Genomic DNA, 18,329 nt, shown 5'->3' with positions numbered 1-18,329 from the left:
ATTCTTCTACTTCAATTTGGATTATTATAAGCATACAAAAAGGTATAAGATACGAGATATAAACGTTAGATGCAAAGTATATGTTCGAACTTTATAGGTCATTGAAGGGAAACTTTGTACTGTAGGATATGTGTCTATCTAGTTCCTTTAGATTTTTTCTTCTTCTCACCTCTTTTAACCCCGGACGAAACACTTCCAGGACTGCATTCAACATTTGTTGTTCCTCTTGTTTTTTTCTTCCTTTTCCATCATCTGACGATTTTCGATCAATTATACATTTTTGATCATTCATCATATCCGATGACTTATGTTATCACTCCAACAAGCAATATCCAGCCGTCTTGCTAATGCCCCGTCCCTTCAGAATTATCCTCATCTTCACCATCCGTCTACCTCCCTTCACTCATGACAGGCGAAGCACTCTCACTACCCGCACTACCACCAACATTTGTAGGGTTGCCCTGGTGTGGGAAAGAGAAATCTCTGAACAGATCACCATATTGGTCGGTAGTGACATCGTACGGTTGCCCAAATATACCTGGTAATTCGTGTGGACGAGGTGGTGGATATCGTTGGAAGTTTTGCGAGTCACCTGATAAAGCGTAGATCATCATAAGGTCAGCTTTGGTTATCCGAAAACGACCATGAATACTTCATATAGACCATGTTTTCATCACATTCAAAGAAAGAGCGATGGTGATGCTTTTTTCCTTCTCTTCTGAGAAATATCAAAGTTTAATCATACAGGGGTGGAATACCGAAGAAGCATTTTCGTACTCACCCATACTGGCCACTCTCGGTACGATCGGCGCCCCAATCTCCTTCCTTTCCAAAGTTCTCCAATCCACTCCAGCAAACCACGCATGGGACATTACATCTCTCGCACCATTCCTCAAATTTCCTAACCTCTTACTCCTATCGGCAGTTAACAAACCTCTAATCAAATCTTTCGCATAGGGATCAATATGAGATGGGAAAGCTATATCTCCCCTGAGGATCTTTTCGTATATACCTAAAGGATGATCATCGAAGAAAGGTGGATATCCAGCTAACATTTCAAAAGCCAATATACCCAATGCCCACCAGTCGACAGCTTTTCCATGTCCCTGCGATAAGACTATCTCCGGTGCAAGGTATTCTGGAGTACCACATAATGTGAAAGTACGATCTTCGATTATTTTCGCAAATCCAAAATCTGCTATTCTCAAATACCCATATCTATCTAATAATAAATTTTCAGGTTTGAGATCTCTATATATGATATTCTTCGAATGTAGATATTCGATTGCCAGTATGATTGATGCGAGATAGAATCTAGTTACGTCCGCAGAGAACCTTCCTGCTCTACGTAGATGGGAGAACAGCTCTCCACCTGGAATGTAAGATAGAAGCATATAGACGTTGAGTTGATCCTGATATGTTGAGTGTAGTTCGACAATAAATGGATGTCTGATTTTCTCCAATATTGATCTTTCGGAATTTATATGTTCGACTTGCTTCAATCTAACAATTTCCGATTTTTTTAACACTTTCATGGCGAAATGAGGTAATTGATTGTCGGATTGTTGGGTCGATGAAGGACTAGGAGATAGTGGATCAAGGGATTGGAATAGATGTGGGAAGATGGGATGATATGGTGTAGGTCTATAAGAAGGCCTCTGACGGACCAGTAGTACTCTTCCGAATGTACCTGTACCTAAAGTCTCGACTATCTCCCAATCTTCCAAACGGACTTTACTACCACGTAAGGGGTGATAAGGTGTATGATGGGCGTAGTGCGAGGCCAGGGAGGAACTGCCATCCAGAGAGAAAGGAGTGGAGGAGAGAGATGAAGCGTCCCATTGTGCGGGTGGGGGTGTGGACATGAGTGAAGCTGGTGGAGAGATCGGGAGAGCTTGAGACGGGATCTGGGTAGGAGGGTAGGGTTGAGCTAGGACAGATACGAAAGTGTTAGCATATTCTGGGAATCGAATACGATCGGGGGTACGAAGGACACCCCTCTTTCCGATATCCATCTAATTCATATATTTGATCATAACCATTTCCCGGCAGCTCCTCGAGCTCTTCTATCAAACTTTGTATACACATCACAACTATTGCGACTTCCCACAGTTCAGAATCAAGCACTCACCATTCTTACCGCCCTCATTCCCAGCCAATCTACTGGGTCCAGCTTGCTGCTGCTGTCCTTGCCCGGTTGATGTAGCATGTTGAGGTCTACTCATCGACATATACCCTTGCGGTCTAATCTGTTGTTGTTGCTGTGGGGGCGGAGGTGGTGCGGCAGCATTGTTAGCGAGGTAAGCCTGTCTTTCATGAGGGAGTAACAACGACATGGGATCTAATTTGAACTTCTTAGGCTTTTCCTTCTCTTTTGGCGTGGACGAAGATGATGAGGAGGACGAGGGAGTGGGGGCGGTGGAAGGTGGTTTGTCGATATCCATCTTGCCGGCGATGGTTCAACACACTATGTTGTCGTAAAGTTTCGGGTTCAAGTGAAATGGTTGTAACCAGGTTATCTATTATCTATGTGTGTGGTAGTTTGGTTTTATCTTTCTTTGTTGATAGAGGGAAATGATCGAAATTGGATTGATTGATCGAATGACTGGTATGTTTATCTCCGATCTCATTCAACTGCCTATTGCTCTAGTGATCCTGGTTGGTGTAGACGACACGAGTAGCGACGAGGGTAAGATGATAGAGTTATGATGAGATGGATGATGTTGATACACAAACAAAGAGTAGTGGTAAGATGACGCGTTGAGGTTGAAATGTTGAAATGTTGTAAGAATGGAAAGAAAGGGTCAACCGGGTTTGTTGTGTGCCTTTTAGGGAGTATGTATGTATATGGTAAGATCTGTGATTGTATCTGTATCCGTTGAAGATCTGATCGAACGGTGGCATGCAACCGATACTGTAGACTGGACGATGGACTATATGTACAGACCAAAGAAGAACGACGAACAGCGTTGTTTGGCTGTCATTCCGAGGTCGAAACAGTCAACAAACATGCGTTGTAGTGGTTGAAGATTACACCACAGTGCATTCAACCTTACTCTTTATCAGGTACTGCTACTCTCAAGATACGGCTAACAAAAACACAGGCTACGGTTCATGCTTCGGAAGCGGTCCCTAGCACTACCCCGATTACTCCTTGCATACAGCCAAGACATACGCGACGGTACACTACACCACCGTGAATTCGATGCAAGAGGTTAGTCTCTCTTTCTCTTTTTTTTTGCCGTCCTTCAGGGTAAACTTCAACCACACAACAAAAAGATGGGATCCTGGTGAACGGTGCCTTAATTACCTATTCCTACTCCTACTCCATCAACCGCCACCACGGGGGCAATAAAAAACACGCAATCCGCATCAGGTGGGCACCCACAAGAATCTTGTTGTTTGGTACCACATACATACAGTGGCGACCAGGGGACACGACAGTATTGGATCCGACGTGAGCAAATGACAATGAAGACTGTTGATGGAACTTGTGGACAACTACAGTGCTTATAAAAAAACATGGACTGACACCTTGATCTGCGGACCTGTACTGGATGATTTGATCTGTACTATAAATTCATTTTCTCGTCTGGTCAGGCAGGCACTTTGGTTCTGAGAGCTGCTAGTGCCGATTGATCATCCTGCCACTCCGAGCTCGCGGACAACAACCATGTATAAATGGGAAGGGATGTTCAATTCACCATTGAACGATACTCTATCTGATCGACGCAGGTCATTCCCCAATCTACTTGACTGCAAGTGAATTATCGTATGCATCTCTCATTGATCGGCGATCGATATTGCCCAATGCCAGAGATGAAGGATACGAGGATGTGGGATGTAGACGTGGACGTGGATGAGGATCGCAGACAAATTGGCACTAAATGGTGACGTTTTGCGCTAAATCCAGGCAGGTCAGATGACGTCACTGCACCTATTCATTCCTCATTTTAACTGGTACCATCTTCAGTCACTCAGTCCCGTGCGATAATGGAGTGATGATCATGGAGTCATGTATGTAATGGACGGGAATGCAAATGTATTGTTCAATCAGTACATATACCTGATCAAATACTGAGCACTATCATACCATTTCATACGCTATAGCAACGCTCCCACCATGTCCTTCCTACCCAATCTAGCAGGAATCAACTACGTACCCGGACCCAACACCACCACCGACCTTCCCGGTTCAGCTACAGCCCCCACAGCCCAGACATCAGGCTTCGTCCAAGCTGGTGATGCACCCCAATCTCAGCAGGTTGGTACCAGTGGTGGACCAGGCCTGGGTTCAAGTCCATTAGTACCCAAACCTGGAACCTCCACTGACACTCAAACTGGTAAACCCCATTCGGAAGGTATCACTTTAGAAGAACTTCAAGCCAAGAGAGCAGCGGAGGCAGCAGCGATTACTGCTCAACTTTCATCTTCCACTTCGGCAGAGTTAAACGATCAAGTCTCTTTGCCTTCTGGTGGAGGTGGTTTAGGAAGTTCACCATTGGTTCCTAAACCCGGTACGTCGATCAACGCCCAAACTGGTCAATTACATTCCGAGGGAATAACCAAAGAGGAACTCCAAGCGAGAAGGGCAGCAGAACAAGCCGCGTTAACTGCGAACGTATCTTCAGCCACTTCAGCCAAACCTGAAGAGATTAGTCAAGATGAATTAAAGCAGATTCAGGAGAAGGGTAAAGAATTGTTAGATCCTACACCTCATCATCAACAGGCTAGAAGAGGATCAACGTCTGGAGCACCTCCTTCCGACTTACCGGGACACTCTACTGCTCTCACTGCCGATGGAAGGAGATTGAGCGATTTGTCGGGAAGAGAACAAGCCGCTAGACAATTGGCTGGGAATGCTATTCCTATACATCCTGCCAATCAAAGACAAGATTCAGGTTTGAGTACTCCAGGACAAGAACTACCTGGTGGTTGGGGATGTGAGTCATGTCCCCCTTAGTCGTCACCAGGTGTGCTGACGGTAAGATTGTATATGTAGCTACACAAACTGTTCCACTCCCCGGTACAGCTCCCAATGCGCCAACCTCATTATACCACGACATAGCGGAAGGTCTCGATTCAGTCGGGAGAGCAGCTTTCAACGTCATTCCCACACCAATCAAAGATGCTTTCTCTGCGTCACCCACTTCTCCTAAATCGTCTTCTGCTCAGTTGGGCGTCTCTCCACCTCAAGGTAGAAGATCCAGTGTAACTGCTCTGTTCGATCAGGCTAAAGACAAAGCGTCAAGATTGGTTGAAGATGCTCAAGGAACTTTACAAAATACTCAACGTGAGTGTGCAATCTATATCTGTCATTGCTGCCTCGGGGCGTGTGAAAAGAGATACCTGATTTCCCTTGCGACCATCAGGTGTTGTGGGTTGAGCTGACCAATGATGTGATTGTATATAGGACGAGCATCAGCTTCGCTCAGTAGAGATTCAGAACTGCGAACCAAAATCTCGGGTTTCGTAGATAACTTCGCAGCTGCAAGCCCAGCTTTCGTAGCTGCCGGTCCAGGTCGTCAAATTCCTGTAGCCAGTAAGTACATGCCTCGACAACTCTGATGTTGCGGAAGGGGCCCTCGCTGAATATTATGTTTAGTTGTTCCTCGATACTCCTTACCCTCGGAAGAACCTGCTGGTGCCTTACCCGGAGAGCACACTTCGGGTGTAGGTGCTTTACCTGGTTCGAGCAATGAGCGAGGTGTAGCTGTTTTGCCCGACGAGAAGAGTAAGCACAGTCTCTTTTTTGTTCAGTCAGGTTGTTTCCAGTAATTTCCTCGACGTCCCGAATCATAGACGTGACCTGATTTCTTTGTCATCATGCTGACTGCCCATGTCCTTTTGCCTTTTCCAGAAGCTCCACTCAGCTTGCCTTCAGAAGAGAACCAAGGTATTCTTCCTGGTGAGACTTCCGGTGGTATCGGTGCTCTACCTGGTCAAATTGGAGAAAGTGGTGTAGCCGTTCTTCCAGACGAACGAGGTGAGCACACCATTTTTCGGTGGAAACTCAGAAAAATTGTCATGGCTAATTCAGCGGTCCATTTCAGCTACCAATGCATACCAAGAGCTCAAACCTGCTTCTTCCTCTGCCGGACCATCCGGTACTTCAGGACTTGCTGGACCCTCCGGAACAACTTCGAAGGATCTTCCAGCTGGTTCAGGCAGTGCTGGTCCTTCCGGTACATCTACCGAGTCAACTTTCCGAGGTGCATCATCCGGTTTGAGCTACGCTGGCCTCGCTCCTGCTCTCCCTTCTACCTCTCTCGGACTCGGTGGTGATAAAGGTGCGACCGACGTTCCAGCTACACTCGGTCCTTCATCTTCCAATGCCAACAGCCTCACTACGGCACCTGAACCTACTTCTACTGTGGAGAGTGGATCCACTCCCGCTACCTCCACACTCTCACCTGCTACAGCTACCACCGCCCCTGCCTCCATCGAATCTTCCGATGGAGTTTCATCAGCTTTGGCTGTTCCTGAGACTCGACATGCCAACGAACGAACAAGCTCTGCCGCTTCTGTCACAGCTATAAGACACGGACATGAAGGCTCAGTAAGCAAGATCTCGCCTCTGGCTGGTGATGGAATTACTGTTCCAGAACATGAAGAATTAGATACCACTTCTACTTCTGCTGGATTAGGACAGAAGTCGACCACGCCCGGTACAGGACCTAGTCATACTACTTCATTGACACCTGGAAACGAACATGAAGGTATTGGACACCCCGCGACTAGAGGATCGGAAGGTACGGAAAGAAACCCTGGATCATACCCTGCTGTGAATGGTGGAGATGATAAGTTGCCAGAAGAAAAGAAGAAGGCTGAAGCGATCGTTGATGCTCCTGCTCAAGAATCTGACTTGACCAAGAATAAAGTAAACACTGAAACACCTGCCAATGGGCCTACTCAAAATGCTGTTAAAGACACAACTCCGACTGAGAAGCCGGTAGCAGGCTCTACTACTTCGAAGGATTCGTCGATACCCCACCCTACTTCTGTTGATGAAGCTAAAGATATCGCTGGTGTGAATGGAGCTAGCCCTGCCACGCCAGCTTCGAAGTCTACCACCACTCCATCTTCTCCAAGTATCAAGACTACACCTACTACAGCAGCTGCAACTGGCAATGGTACCGGAAAGACGAGCGGTGATGGGCATTCGAGAAAAGGAAGTACGAGCAGCGAGAAGAAGAGGGGATTGTTTGGTAAGATCAAAGATAAATTGAAGCATTAAGTGGAATGAAGGATCGAATGAGAATTTGACATATACCCTCCGGAGAAGAGCGAAAAGAATAGTATCAATTATGTAGCCCTAGTATCTAGTTGAGTGAAACAGTTCTAGTAAATTTAGTGAATGCAGTAGCAGTATCATACAGTATGAATATATCGATGAAAAGAAACAACTATATCTAATCTTACCATTCTGCTCGACATGTCGGCTGTCGATTTGATATTTCATTCGGCGTGCTCCGGGCCGGGGAATAGTAAGCTGAAGCTAAGATAAGATACAAAAAGCACCATCTGCACCTGGAATCGATTCAAGTACGAGTACGAGTGATCGCATTCTGCATATGCTAGTCATACAAAGCTCCAAGCCATCCCTCTGCTCATCGCGGTGGTAACGACAGAATGTCCAAGAGTAATACTATTTCTCAATCCAAATTCATCCGGCCTTCTCCCGATCTCACTGCACCCAACGGCCCATCCCATCTCACCTACACCCTCATAACATCCCTGGCATACCTCCTATACCTCATTATAATATCGATATACGTACCATACCTTATCATAATACATTTTCTGACTCCAATACCATTTCCCAGCTGGACCTTAGATCGGCGGGTTACCACTCGATTAAATAAGTTATGGGTCACCTTGACAGGATGGTGGATACCGCCCTTACCGGCTGATTGGGACGACTGGAAGATCGCTCCTCCCGGTGAGCCGTACATCGAAGCTCAGAAGAAGGGTGAGATCGAAGTGAAAGTGATTAGGTTGGATCCTGTAGGGAAAGAGTATATCAAGGGAATAGCGGAAGTAGAACATGTAAAAGGAGAAGTCAGACCTGGATTCTGGATCGATCCGTTAGTTGCATTGAGCAAGGATGGGGTTGGAGAGGAGAAGGTGATTTTGCATATACATGGAGGGTGAGTCATACTCAAACCTGGCTTTCATCAGTAACCACGAGACGCGATGAGTTGAAATTGAGGATCCAATTCGCAGAGGGTACATAAGAGGACATTCATTATGGACGCCATTCCCTATGGAAATCTGCAAATCGACTAGTCTGAAATGCCTAAGTAAGTACTATAGATTATAAACTATTATCTGTGAAATCATCTTGGGCGGGATAATCGTTTAGCTGATGAGAGACTTAGGTGTAAACTATCGTAAAACCCTATCTCCCTCTTCATCATTCCCCGCCCCTCTCTTAGACGTCTTCTCGGCTTACTTCTACTTAACTCGCAAGCTCGACGTACCTCCTCGGAATATAATTGTCTTAGGAGAATCCGCCGGCGCACATCTGGCATTGAAGTTATCTCAATACCTTCGAGATCTAAGTTTGCCTCAAACCGGATACTTGATCCTTTCTTCCCCATGGTCAGATTTTACTTTATCGTATCCTTCTTACAAGTATAATTCGAATTATTGTCAATTATCGCCTATACGCTTAGGACGGGCCGTAAAAAGTGCTACGCGTTACTTGACCCCAGAGTTTCTGGGTAGTGGATATGCCAGTCCTGCCAAGATGGTCTCTGGCGGATGGAAATATCTGAGCGAAGAAGGGACCAAGGTGTACGTACATTATGGAGGTAGGGAGTTGTTCAGGGATGAGATTGAAGATCTGGGAAGGGGAATGAAAAGAGATGGAGTGGATGTGAGAATGAGATTGGTAAGTTGTATTTCGCCCTGGAAATCACGATATTGACAAAACGAATCAACTGACTTGGTCGTTGACGCTTATCAAAGGATCCCGATGGGTTACATACGAGTGGGATGAACGGGGAAGCGGGGGAGGTGTTCAAGAAGGATGTGCTAGAGATACTTGATATCCATAATGACTAAAAGACTGAGGGGTTGGCCAAAGACTGGCATCCCCTTCAGGCAGTCAAGATACAGTACGTATCCCGTGCAATATCGTGACGAATGATATTACGATTCGCACCCGTATGGCAACATTTGCCTTCGATCAAGCTGTTACGTAGACTGAGACTTCTCGAAATCTTTTCATCTATCATACTCAGATGCATACCAAATGTCCTTGTTTCTGGTCTCGTTGAATTTCCGTACTCCAGATTCAACTTCGATAGACGGGGCGAATGAATTAGTGGATATTGGGCGAAAAGTGGCATATTTCAAGTTCTGTCTCGAGTCATCATTGCTATCCGTTCATCTCATCTTTCCAATCTCACTCCATATGGGAAAGTCAACCTTTGACCATATAAGTTTGAGAAATTGGTTTAGCTCAAAGTACTATGAATTTACATTACATTGACTGTCCATTGATAAAACTTCTTTTGCCACTTCAAACCCATTGTGAAACATCAAAGGATGCTTTACTGTTCGTGTTTGAACAATTCCAGTATAGGCAATATATAAACCTTATACACATGGAGAGGGTCGGTCGGAATGAGTTCCAAAATCAATTTTGGAACAAGGACATTAAAGTCATTTAATGGATAAAACTAATCGGAAGTTCGACTACTTACAGCACATCTTTGATATCACATTTTCCACTATATTATAAAAGTCTTTCAACGTTGTATCTGGCTGTGATATTTCACATACCGTCGCTCGCTGTCAGAGACATCAGACATTTTGCACTTCATCCCAATCCCACTGTAAAACCGTATTAATCAAGACGCAGTATGTCTCAAGACAACTCTGCGAACAGCAGTCAAGATGAGTAGGACAATCAAATCTGGAGTAAGTGAATCACTGCTCTGGCTGGCGATATGTACCGGTATGGTAAAAGAGCTTATCAATACTCATTGCGAGAATAGTTTATGTAGGAATAACGGTCGGGGTGTTGGTAGTACTGGCTTTACCGTTATTATACATCGTCTATTTACGTCGAAAGGGCGATGATAGAAAGCTCTTGTGTTTCAAGGCGAAATCGAATAAGAGAAAGAAGGTTGGCTCGGGGGAGGCTTGAGGGGATAAGTGGAAATGGGGATGACAGTGAAGTGTCGCTTGTGAGATTGTCATCATCGCCACTGCCACCAAGCAATCCTATTCGCACTCTGCTGTGTACGTTGTAGACTACTTCGTATGAGATATTGAGAAGATGCAGTTCGGACTTATCCTGGGGAACTATCCTGAGTGGAGGTTACAAATCGTAGAATGTTAACTCAGTCTTGCGCTGTCACGGCTGAAAGAACAAGATTCGGCTCCTCATGAGAGTGAAGGTAGTGGTCCATAGGCATGCTCGCTCAGTGCCACACAACACATTATTCACATTTCATATGCCTGGAGGATCAATTGCTGTATCACCCACCTTTGACAGCTCTATGACCGGCAGTTACAGTTCGGAATCAAAGGTGGGATCCTTTCCTCCGCATATGTCAAAACAACCTATCGTGCCGAGGTTGCGATCAAGTTGAAACGATCGTTGAAGAAAGGTAAGATCTTGTGCGTTACTACAGACACTTTATTTATCATACAGTACAAAAAGACTGGCAGCCTATGTGATTTGTGTATCTCTTTGTTGCATCCAAAGTGTACAGTTATGGACCAAAAGTCTTCGATCATTCGCGTTTTAACACCATAGAAGGTGGTTTTTGACACCATGTAACTCTTTCATTTGGGTATGCATGTATAGCTCTTGCGCCCATAGAGGATTGCGGAAAGTTATAAGTTAGCTCTCATGAGTTACAACTGGAGAGCATGCATGCATAGGGTAACTTATGCGCCCTTTCCTGTGGAGTTGAAGGTTGATTCTATGAATGCCTACTGTACAGGCGGAATTTTTGCAAATTTCAGTCATAGAAATGCTTCTGACTGTCATAAGTCGTCAGTCTGGGCTATGCATGCTCTGAAAGCCACTGAAATTATATTTCAGATGTTATCACATACATACATACCGGAATCATGCATACTTGTGACTGAGGATGTGTTTCTGTAAGGGTGTAAACAGGAGGCTCTATGGTGGTAAAACGCGAATGATCGAAGACTTTTGGTCCATGACTGTATTATCGAAAGTAAAACGTTGAATCTTGATATACAGACCATCAATAATCCCTACCAATCGTATTCATTCATTAGATCTAAAATAAACATTTCAGTATCATCACCAAAAAAATGCTGTACATATCAGTTCAGTCACACTATAATTGCCACAGCGATGTCAGACAGGAGTACCAACACTTCCTCTACCCCAATTGACGATTCATCTTCATCCAAAACCTATGCTATCAGTAAGTCATCTCTCACTACCGTGGTTCATGGTATGCGGGAAGTGTACCGCGGAATTAATGATTTTTACGCAGTCGCCATCATAGCCTTCCTCGTCCTGACTATCATATCCCTCCTGATCTTCTACGTTCACAGGCGCAAATACGTAGGTAGAGGTATGTTCGGGATAAAACCAAGATGTAAACACTGTAAAGAGACTCTGGACGATGATGAGAAGACTCACAGACCAGGTAAATTCCTCTGCATGAAAAGTAGAGTTTGGTATCATAAGTATTGTATAAGGGAGATTGAGAGTGCTTAGTGTGAATACATAGGGCATTGTATTTGTCGTGTAGACTCATGGCCAATATAACAGGCGGTATGTAAGTATGAATTGGTGTTGATGATTGTGGCGTAATATTAGCACTGTATGTATAGTACTGTGTCGGTTTGTGTACATACTCTTGTCTGCCATGGGTTGTTCCACTAGTCGCTACTACATATAGTACAAGCTACAACCCTTACAGGATCATACTCGGCGTTTCCCATTGGCCAAGGCTGTCTTATTGATGAGCCCGGAGATATGCCTGATTCACTACTGACCAGCCTGCGGTTTGCCATCCTCTCTAATGTTACATCGAAACAAGTCAAAGGATGACTTTGAGACGAGTAACACTGGGTCTCTCCTTAGCCTGCGAAATACCTCCTTTAGTAAACCTCGCTCAATACCTACTTTGCACCTACAAGACATATGAATTCTACGAATTAAATAAGTAGGTTAACGATACTTGATATCATCGTATCCACTCAACCTCATTGGCAAAATTCGTCAAAAACAAAAACAGCTTTGGTGTCTTGCGTTACGCAGGGACAGGTCTATACATTGAAGAATAAACCAGTAAGTCAACATCCTTCAAACTAGACTTAAACAATAACAACAATCCAAAGTCAATAGAAAACATAACAATACAAGCTGAGCATCTGACACCTCAACCGACCTTCCCCGAATCCTACTGATAGAACCCACTACTATCAAATCGATACTTTCCAACATGCCCACCCGGACTCAAGATGATGATGATTCCTCATCCGGATCCACTAAAACTTCGATTTCAGCTTCTGCCACTTCTGGTGGTGGCGTTACAGGAGATTTGACAAGTCAAGGTAAGAATTATATAGGTTCAATGAGCTCTACTTCGTTTACGAGTAAGTATTGTGTCTAAAACATTCATTGTAAGAATGGACTGCTGATGTTCTAGTGTCTTGTCCATGGTTCAGTCATGATGATCGTCCTAGTTGTTGGAGTGATAGCCATTCTCTTCCTTCTTTGGTGGTTCACCATAGGTAAGAATCGAAGACAGAAGAAGAGGGATCTACAGCAGTTCTCGATGCAGAATGGTAGTACCAGTACGACGACGGCAGTTAAACCTGGTTCCAATTCTGTAGTATAGCTATAGGTATGTATGGTTGATCGTTAGAGTGAACCACAGCACGGTATGTACGATTTATCGAGAGCACTATTCTATAGCATTTCTCAGCTTGAGATCTGGTTGGCTTACCAGCCAAAAAAAATATGAACATGTGCGTGACATGATGGCAGTCATGATATTCACAGTACATGATCTATGATCGATTAACGTCGCTATTTTTCTGAAATACATATGTTTGTATAATTGAGTACAATATAGGTAATAACCTTGAGAAGCTTTCCGGGGGTGGCTATACTAAATCTACATTTCTATACACTAACATCTCCTACCTCACATTTACAATGACACAACCCATCTTCGCACTTCTTGCGTGACGATACCAGAGCTCCTCTTACCTCGAAGGGTCTCGACCGGAGAAGAGTTGACTACAGCGTAATTGATGATCAGCCGTCTTTATAAGAGGCGCAACGTAATCATTGTACGTACGAATACTGCTTCTTGAGCTGCATATCCATGCCATCAGTGGGAGATTTGAAACAAGCATGACAGTCGCATCACTCACACTTGGCATGTTGATAACACCCTCGGGCATAGAATCTGCCAATTTCAGACAAAGACCGAGCCAGCTTCTCGCATCATTCAGCCTCGAATGGCTGCCACATCGAAACGAAATCATCAGTTGCCATCGACCAAGATCACAAGTGAAAATCAGCTTCGGGAGCTCACTGGTAATCGTTTAAGCCTCGATTCCAAGTCGTAGCGACCAACCACTGCATTTCGTCGTGTGGATAATTCTTTCAATGAAGCTTGAATGAGCGGTACAACACTTTCTTGTGGCAATTTTAACTCACTTGAGATCCTAAAGTCGTTTGGAGTACCTTATGCACTCTGGATAAGTACGTTTTCACGGTGACTTGTTCCCCTCTCCCATTTTCAGGCAGGAGGATCATCATTATACCTCGTATCCACCTGGAAAATCGGACTACCTCAGCTTCGTTGGTAATTACGCAAGTCTTGATGATAGTGTCCAAGGTATCGTGAATGACTATATATAGTGGTTTTTTTGATCAGCGAAGGTCGGAGCGATCATGGTTGAGCTGCTCTACGGAAAATTGTTGGTGATTTGTGACAACTTACGCTTAGGCGGGCACTCTGGATAGTCGAGCTGTGATGAGAGAGTTTCCTGATGAAGCAAGTACCTCCATTTAGGATTTCTTTATACTCACCAACAGATTCAATACTATCTCCAATTTTCTGATAGATCTATCACTGTCTGAAAGATTCGTACTCTTGCGCGACTAAGGCGAATGTCCCATCAATCAGCGATTGTACATATACATACGGGAAAGACACAACGTGGATACTCACAGCTATGAGTCCTCCGACCAATTCCCAATTGGAGGCATCGCACAAGAGTTCGATGTGATATACCTCGAGCAAATCTCTCATTTTGTTTGATTTCCCTTCGTCATCGTGAGGTATCGCCTGTTTGACGATGGTGTAGTACATTGTGAGCTGAGTGCGCAGCAAGAGCTACAGTATCGTGTATACAGTATCAGCACATTTCGCCATATACCTTACAAAATGTGAGGGTTAACCTACCTTTTCTTCACCTTCAGGGAGGTCTCGATATTGGAAAGCTAAATACAAAAAGACGGAAATCCGCTGATGTTCTAAATGTACGTGATTCTCAGCATTCGAGACCACTTACTCTTCCCGCAAAAACATGAAAACATAGTTGAAGCGCGAATCTTCTCCAAAGCCAAGTCCACTCCAGCAGTACTCAGATCTCGGTACCAGTCGATCAACTAAAACGATGGTGAAGTTAACCAGGCAACGGAAATTTCTTGCCCGAGAAGCATTCACTCACTTGAGCTGAACGATCAAACAAATCGGACAAGACTTTGGCTGAGAGATTTGCCAGTTGCTCCACTGCCACGTTATATGCTATTTGAGTAACATAAGCCTTGGCCCAATGCTCAACCGTGCTTTTGCCTACCTGTCCGGAACAACCATGAGACGTTCTTCACCTGAGATGAATAATCCTGTGGGCTTTCCCTGAGCAATGCTATGGCTAAGGTGGGGAATAATCCATCAGCTGAAGCTTTGTAAGTCTAAAGCCTCAACGTACCGGAGTCGAGGAGTCCGACTATAGACTCCCCTAAAAACTCTCTAGGATTCACAACCAGTCAGTTTTCAACAGCACCGACATAGTGCTGCCACTGTACTCACTTCTCTGTGATTTCGTCAAATTGTGATATGGTAATACGTATCATGCACCTGCCATACCCCTATCAGTGGGATGCCATAACTTATCAAAGACCTTATAGGCTATTGAACCCACCTGATCACGGTTAAACTCTCAACTTTGAGACGTTGTTTCAGGTCAGGTCGCTGCAAGGCACTGAATAAGGTCTGGAGTGCGGCAAACAGCAGTGTTTTCGATCCTTTCCTTTCCGCTAACGATCTGTCGAAGAGAGATATCAGCGACCAATGAGTTATTGTGTCATCGTGCTAACTTACGTTATCAGGAGGATCTGACTAGGTTGGACGTCCTGACAAGCAATTATGTTCTTGATGGCAGCTCTGGCTTTATCAATGTCGTCTGGAAACGCCATTAGTCAAATCCAGCTTCAAGAAGGAGACGTACCTCGTCTTTCAGCGATGAGAAAGGCTAGATATTGTATTGAAGCTTCACCAGCGGGACATTGTGTCAATTCTTTCTCGGCTGATGTCAGATCCCCAGATCGAATGTAGCCAAGGACGGCTTTCCTACCATGAGGAAATGAGTATCGATCTGGCCATTCCTACTTCGTTAGACCCACCTTCTACAGCGAGACGTTATCTCTGCTTTGTCCGAGATCAGAGCCGAATGAGCTGCCAGAAGGTCTGGAAGCACTGACTTCTTAGTGACAGAACCAGCTTTTGTCATTCATTCAAGCAGCTCACACCAACGAGCTGCATCTTCATAACGTCCTTTGCTCTCGTAGACCTTTCCTGCCACACTGTTGAGGATCTACCAGACAGGTCAGCTCTATACTCCGAAACATCTCAGTTTTCGTGCCCACCATTTGGATAGCCGTAATTCTGGTACGATCTAAAAGTTTTTCTGAACCATTCATGACTAACGCTGCAACCGAGTTCAGACCAGGTGCAATCTTCTATGGAGTAATAATCAGACAGACTAACAGTCCAGCATGGATAAAACACCATTATACCCTGCCTGGGGCTGAGTAACAGCACATTGTCGAGCCAAAAAGACACCTTCGTAGACAATTCGCGATACGTAAGGTCGGCCTTCATCTTGTGCTAAAGCATGATGAAGGATGATTTGTGCGAGATTCAGAGGTATTTCTGGACTGGTATCATGGAAGGTTGTTAGCTGCTGACTATTTTATTCTGACCTACTGACTTACTGATCTGCGTTCAATACTTGCAGTTGGGCGAAAAGTCTACTCTGGTTTTCAGCTACCATTCCAAGAGCGATAAGATTGAGCTCTCACTCGTTTACCGTTTCTTCCGACCATTTCGTTTTCTTCAACAACTCTTCGAAAGCTATTTTGGACACGTCAAAGCTTTTTTTTCTATTAGAGCCCAGGAAAGAAGCGCAACTCACCTTTCCGTACAGTTGCATGGTCGTTGGCGGTGGTCCGTTTCGAAAGCAAATGAATCTGAATCTGTCGGATTCGCGTCGCTGTATGTTGATCCTGTGATCAGTGCATGATCAGCACATGATCTACATGATCTTGTACTACCTACCATAGGATCAGTCATTTTGATGATCTCGTCCAATGAGTCTATTGCATTTTGGAGGCCATTGGGGTCGTCCGAAGCGTTCTTGAAATGCGCTTGCGCTGGACATCATTACTTAGCATTATAACTCATAGTCATAGAGATCAGCATCACATACCGATGGTCTGCAAAATCGTGGTCTGCTCAAAGATCAGTCCCTTATACATACATTCTCCAAACTATTTGAATGAGCTTACACGGATCTTGTCCAACAAAAGTGCATGAGCACTACGCTCTTTGACCTTCTCAATAATCAGTAAACCTTGCTGAAGCCACTCGATTGGTGTAGTTGTGAAAGGAACAGCTTTCGTAGCCTTCTGACGTGATAGCAACTCTTGAGCGATCGACCAGCATTTGATCGCCATTTCTTGGTACTATGGCACAGTCCCAGATGTTTCGATTAACATGTATGAATATCTTGGATTGTGGGAATATACACACCTCGAGTGGATCCATCGTTCCTTCTGAATCGAGGTCTAAGACGATAATTGGCAATATCAGTTCCGAAATTCTCACGATCGTAGTGAAATGAACTTACTCGATGCTTTGACCATGAAGCTCAAGGCGAGATTATCGTTTGTCTTTGAGATTTCCTGGAAGTTGGTGATCATAGTCAGGATCAACACCAAGGTATGAAGTAATCGAGTTGTGAGTTGCCACTCACCAGATCAACCCTGGCAAGGAGGAACTGCAATATAGCATGAAGCTTGTCTGCTTCCCCGATTTCATCTGGAGCACTCGAGGAACTTATTGTTTGCTGATACTAAAATAGGTGATTTAATTTTCCGTCACCCTTCCATAATCGATAGGAAACATAAGAATGATGATGCTTACCTCTGCACCCAGAAGTGCAAGCTCTTCAGCTGTCGCCATTTGATTCGCCTCTGCGAACATGTAAGCTGCAAAGATTGAGTATTTATTTACTGACATCAACTTACGAGCAAGGGAAGATATAGCTTCTGAAGCAGCACGAAGCAGACGGATTACCACTATGTGGCACCCATCTATATCAGTCTATTGATCCGCCTCAAGGTGATGAAGTGTACCTACAGCCTAAATGCAGTTTGGAATCAGTAGAAGCCTCGAGCAATCGGAAGGAAGTTTGTCGGACTAATGAGAGATAGAGGCTTTAGCTATTTGATATATCTGTTAAAACTCAGAACTCACGAGAGGCAATCAATTGTTTATCTTCTCCTGTCTTCTTCCCAGACATCCGTTCGATCTCTGAAGTGGTATTCCATATCTTTACGCCTAAGGAAGAGTCAACCATAGCACATCGTCAGTTCAATCCATCCTACGAGCTCGATGTCGAAGATCAAGAACCGAACATACCGATTTCGTCCATTTCATTTTTAATTACCAAATCCACTTTATATCCTTCTTCATGATCATCGTTAACCTCGTTCACCTTCCTCTTCTTAGTCACTTTACTTTTCTTATACTTGTCGACCTGGAATCTGACAGAGTCCAATGCTTTCATCAATTGTTCAAGGGGGATCGCTTGAGTGCTGGTGATTCGTGTGAGATCGTCGAGGAGTGGTTGTAAATTGCCTAGAGAGCCTGTGGATAACATGGATGTATCCGGACAGCATCATCAGTGTCATGAACTAGGTTATCGATGGGCGGTGAACCTTTGCCAATCGAAGTTGGGGTGGATGCGACATACCTTGAAGGGTATCTCCCCGAGTCGGTCTAGTCTTTGCCATATTG

At 44.6% G+C, this 18,329-nt stretch overlaps 6 protein-coding genes across 6 annotated transcripts; 4 read left to right on the top strand and 2 right to left on the bottom strand.

The window, feature by feature from the left end:
• Window positions 1-389: 389 nt before the first annotated feature.
• Window positions 390-2,444, bottom strand: L199_005372 (uncharacterized protein; the record flags this gene model as incomplete). Its single annotated transcript, XM_064891083.1, has 3 exons — window positions 390-592; window positions 782-1,930; window positions 2,132-2,444. 3 exons carry the CDS (start codon window positions 2,442-2,444, stop codon window positions 390-392), a joined length of 1,665 nt encoding a protein of 554 aa, XP_064747155.1.
• A 1,679-nt stretch (window positions 2,445-4,123) lies between these two features.
• On the top strand, window positions 4,124-7,237 carry L199_005371 (uncharacterized protein; the record flags this gene model as incomplete). The annotated part of the gene is made up of 6 exons (XM_064891082.1): window positions 4,124-4,943; window positions 5,003-5,293; window positions 5,414-5,542; window positions 5,606-5,734; window positions 5,861-5,986; window positions 6,054-7,237. The coding sequence occupies 6 exons, from the start codon at window positions 4,124-4,126 to the stop codon at window positions 7,235-7,237; spliced, it is 2,679 nt and encodes an 892-aa protein (XP_064747154.1).
• Window positions 7,238-7,632: 395 nt separating this feature from the next.
• Window positions 7,633-9,069, top strand: L199_005370 (uncharacterized protein; the record flags this gene model as incomplete). Its single annotated transcript, XM_064891081.1, has 4 exons — window positions 7,633-8,150; window positions 8,227-8,303; window positions 8,382-8,896; window positions 8,974-9,069. The coding sequence occupies 4 exons, from the start codon at window positions 7,633-7,635 to the stop codon at window positions 9,067-9,069; spliced, it is 1,206 nt and encodes a 401-aa protein (XP_064747153.1).
• Window positions 9,070-11,347: 2,278 nt separating this feature from the next.
• L199_005369 (uncharacterized protein) lies at window positions 11,348-11,719 on the top strand (the record flags this gene model as incomplete). Its single annotated transcript, XM_064891080.1, has 2 exons — window positions 11,348-11,420; window positions 11,493-11,719. 2 exons carry the CDS (start codon window positions 11,348-11,350, stop codon window positions 11,717-11,719), a joined length of 300 nt encoding a protein of 99 aa, XP_064747152.1.
• A 730-nt stretch (window positions 11,720-12,449) lies between these two features.
• L199_005368 (uncharacterized protein) lies at window positions 12,450-12,848 on the top strand (the record flags this gene model as incomplete). The annotated part of the gene is made up of 2 exons (XM_064891079.1): window positions 12,450-12,603; window positions 12,676-12,848. 2 exons carry the CDS (start codon window positions 12,450-12,452, stop codon window positions 12,846-12,848), a joined length of 327 nt encoding a protein of 108 aa, XP_064747151.1.
• A 370-nt stretch (window positions 12,849-13,218) lies between these two features.
• On the bottom strand, window positions 13,219-18,325 carry L199_005367 (uncharacterized protein; the record flags this gene model as incomplete). The annotated part of the gene is made up of 36 exons (XM_064891078.1): window positions 13,219-13,252; window positions 13,314-13,330; window positions 13,390-13,480; window positions 13,554-13,621; window positions 13,679-13,872; window positions 13,965-13,992; window positions 14,054-14,125; window positions 14,196-14,360; window positions 14,430-14,467; window positions 14,539-14,635; window positions 14,698-14,774; window positions 14,827-14,901; window positions 14,959-14,999; window positions 15,060-15,107; window positions 15,172-15,294; window positions 15,351-15,432; window positions 15,478-15,599; window positions 15,653-15,716; window positions 15,777-15,843; window positions 15,896-15,957; window positions 16,017-16,186; window positions 16,244-16,279; window positions 16,331-16,382; window positions 16,444-16,534; window positions 16,587-16,681; window positions 16,738-16,759; window positions 16,817-16,993; window positions 17,061-17,095; window positions 17,158-17,212; window positions 17,284-17,382; window positions 17,454-17,503; window positions 17,558-17,608; window positions 17,670-17,729; window positions 17,787-17,870; window positions 17,952-18,179; window positions 18,286-18,325. 36 exons carry the CDS (start codon window positions 18,323-18,325, stop codon window positions 13,219-13,221), a joined length of 2,910 nt encoding a protein of 969 aa, XP_064747150.1.
• Between the last annotated feature and the right edge of the window lie 4 nt (window positions 18,326-18,329).

This window comes from Kwoniella botswanensis, chromosome 1, assembly GCF_036426115.1.
Source record: "Kwoniella botswanensis chromosome 1, complete sequence".
NCBI classification, from domain to species: Eukaryota; Fungi; Basidiomycota; class Tremellomycetes; order Tremellales; family Cryptococcaceae; genus Kwoniella; species Kwoniella botswanensis.
This window is presented reverse-complemented; position numbering and strand designations above follow the sequence as displayed.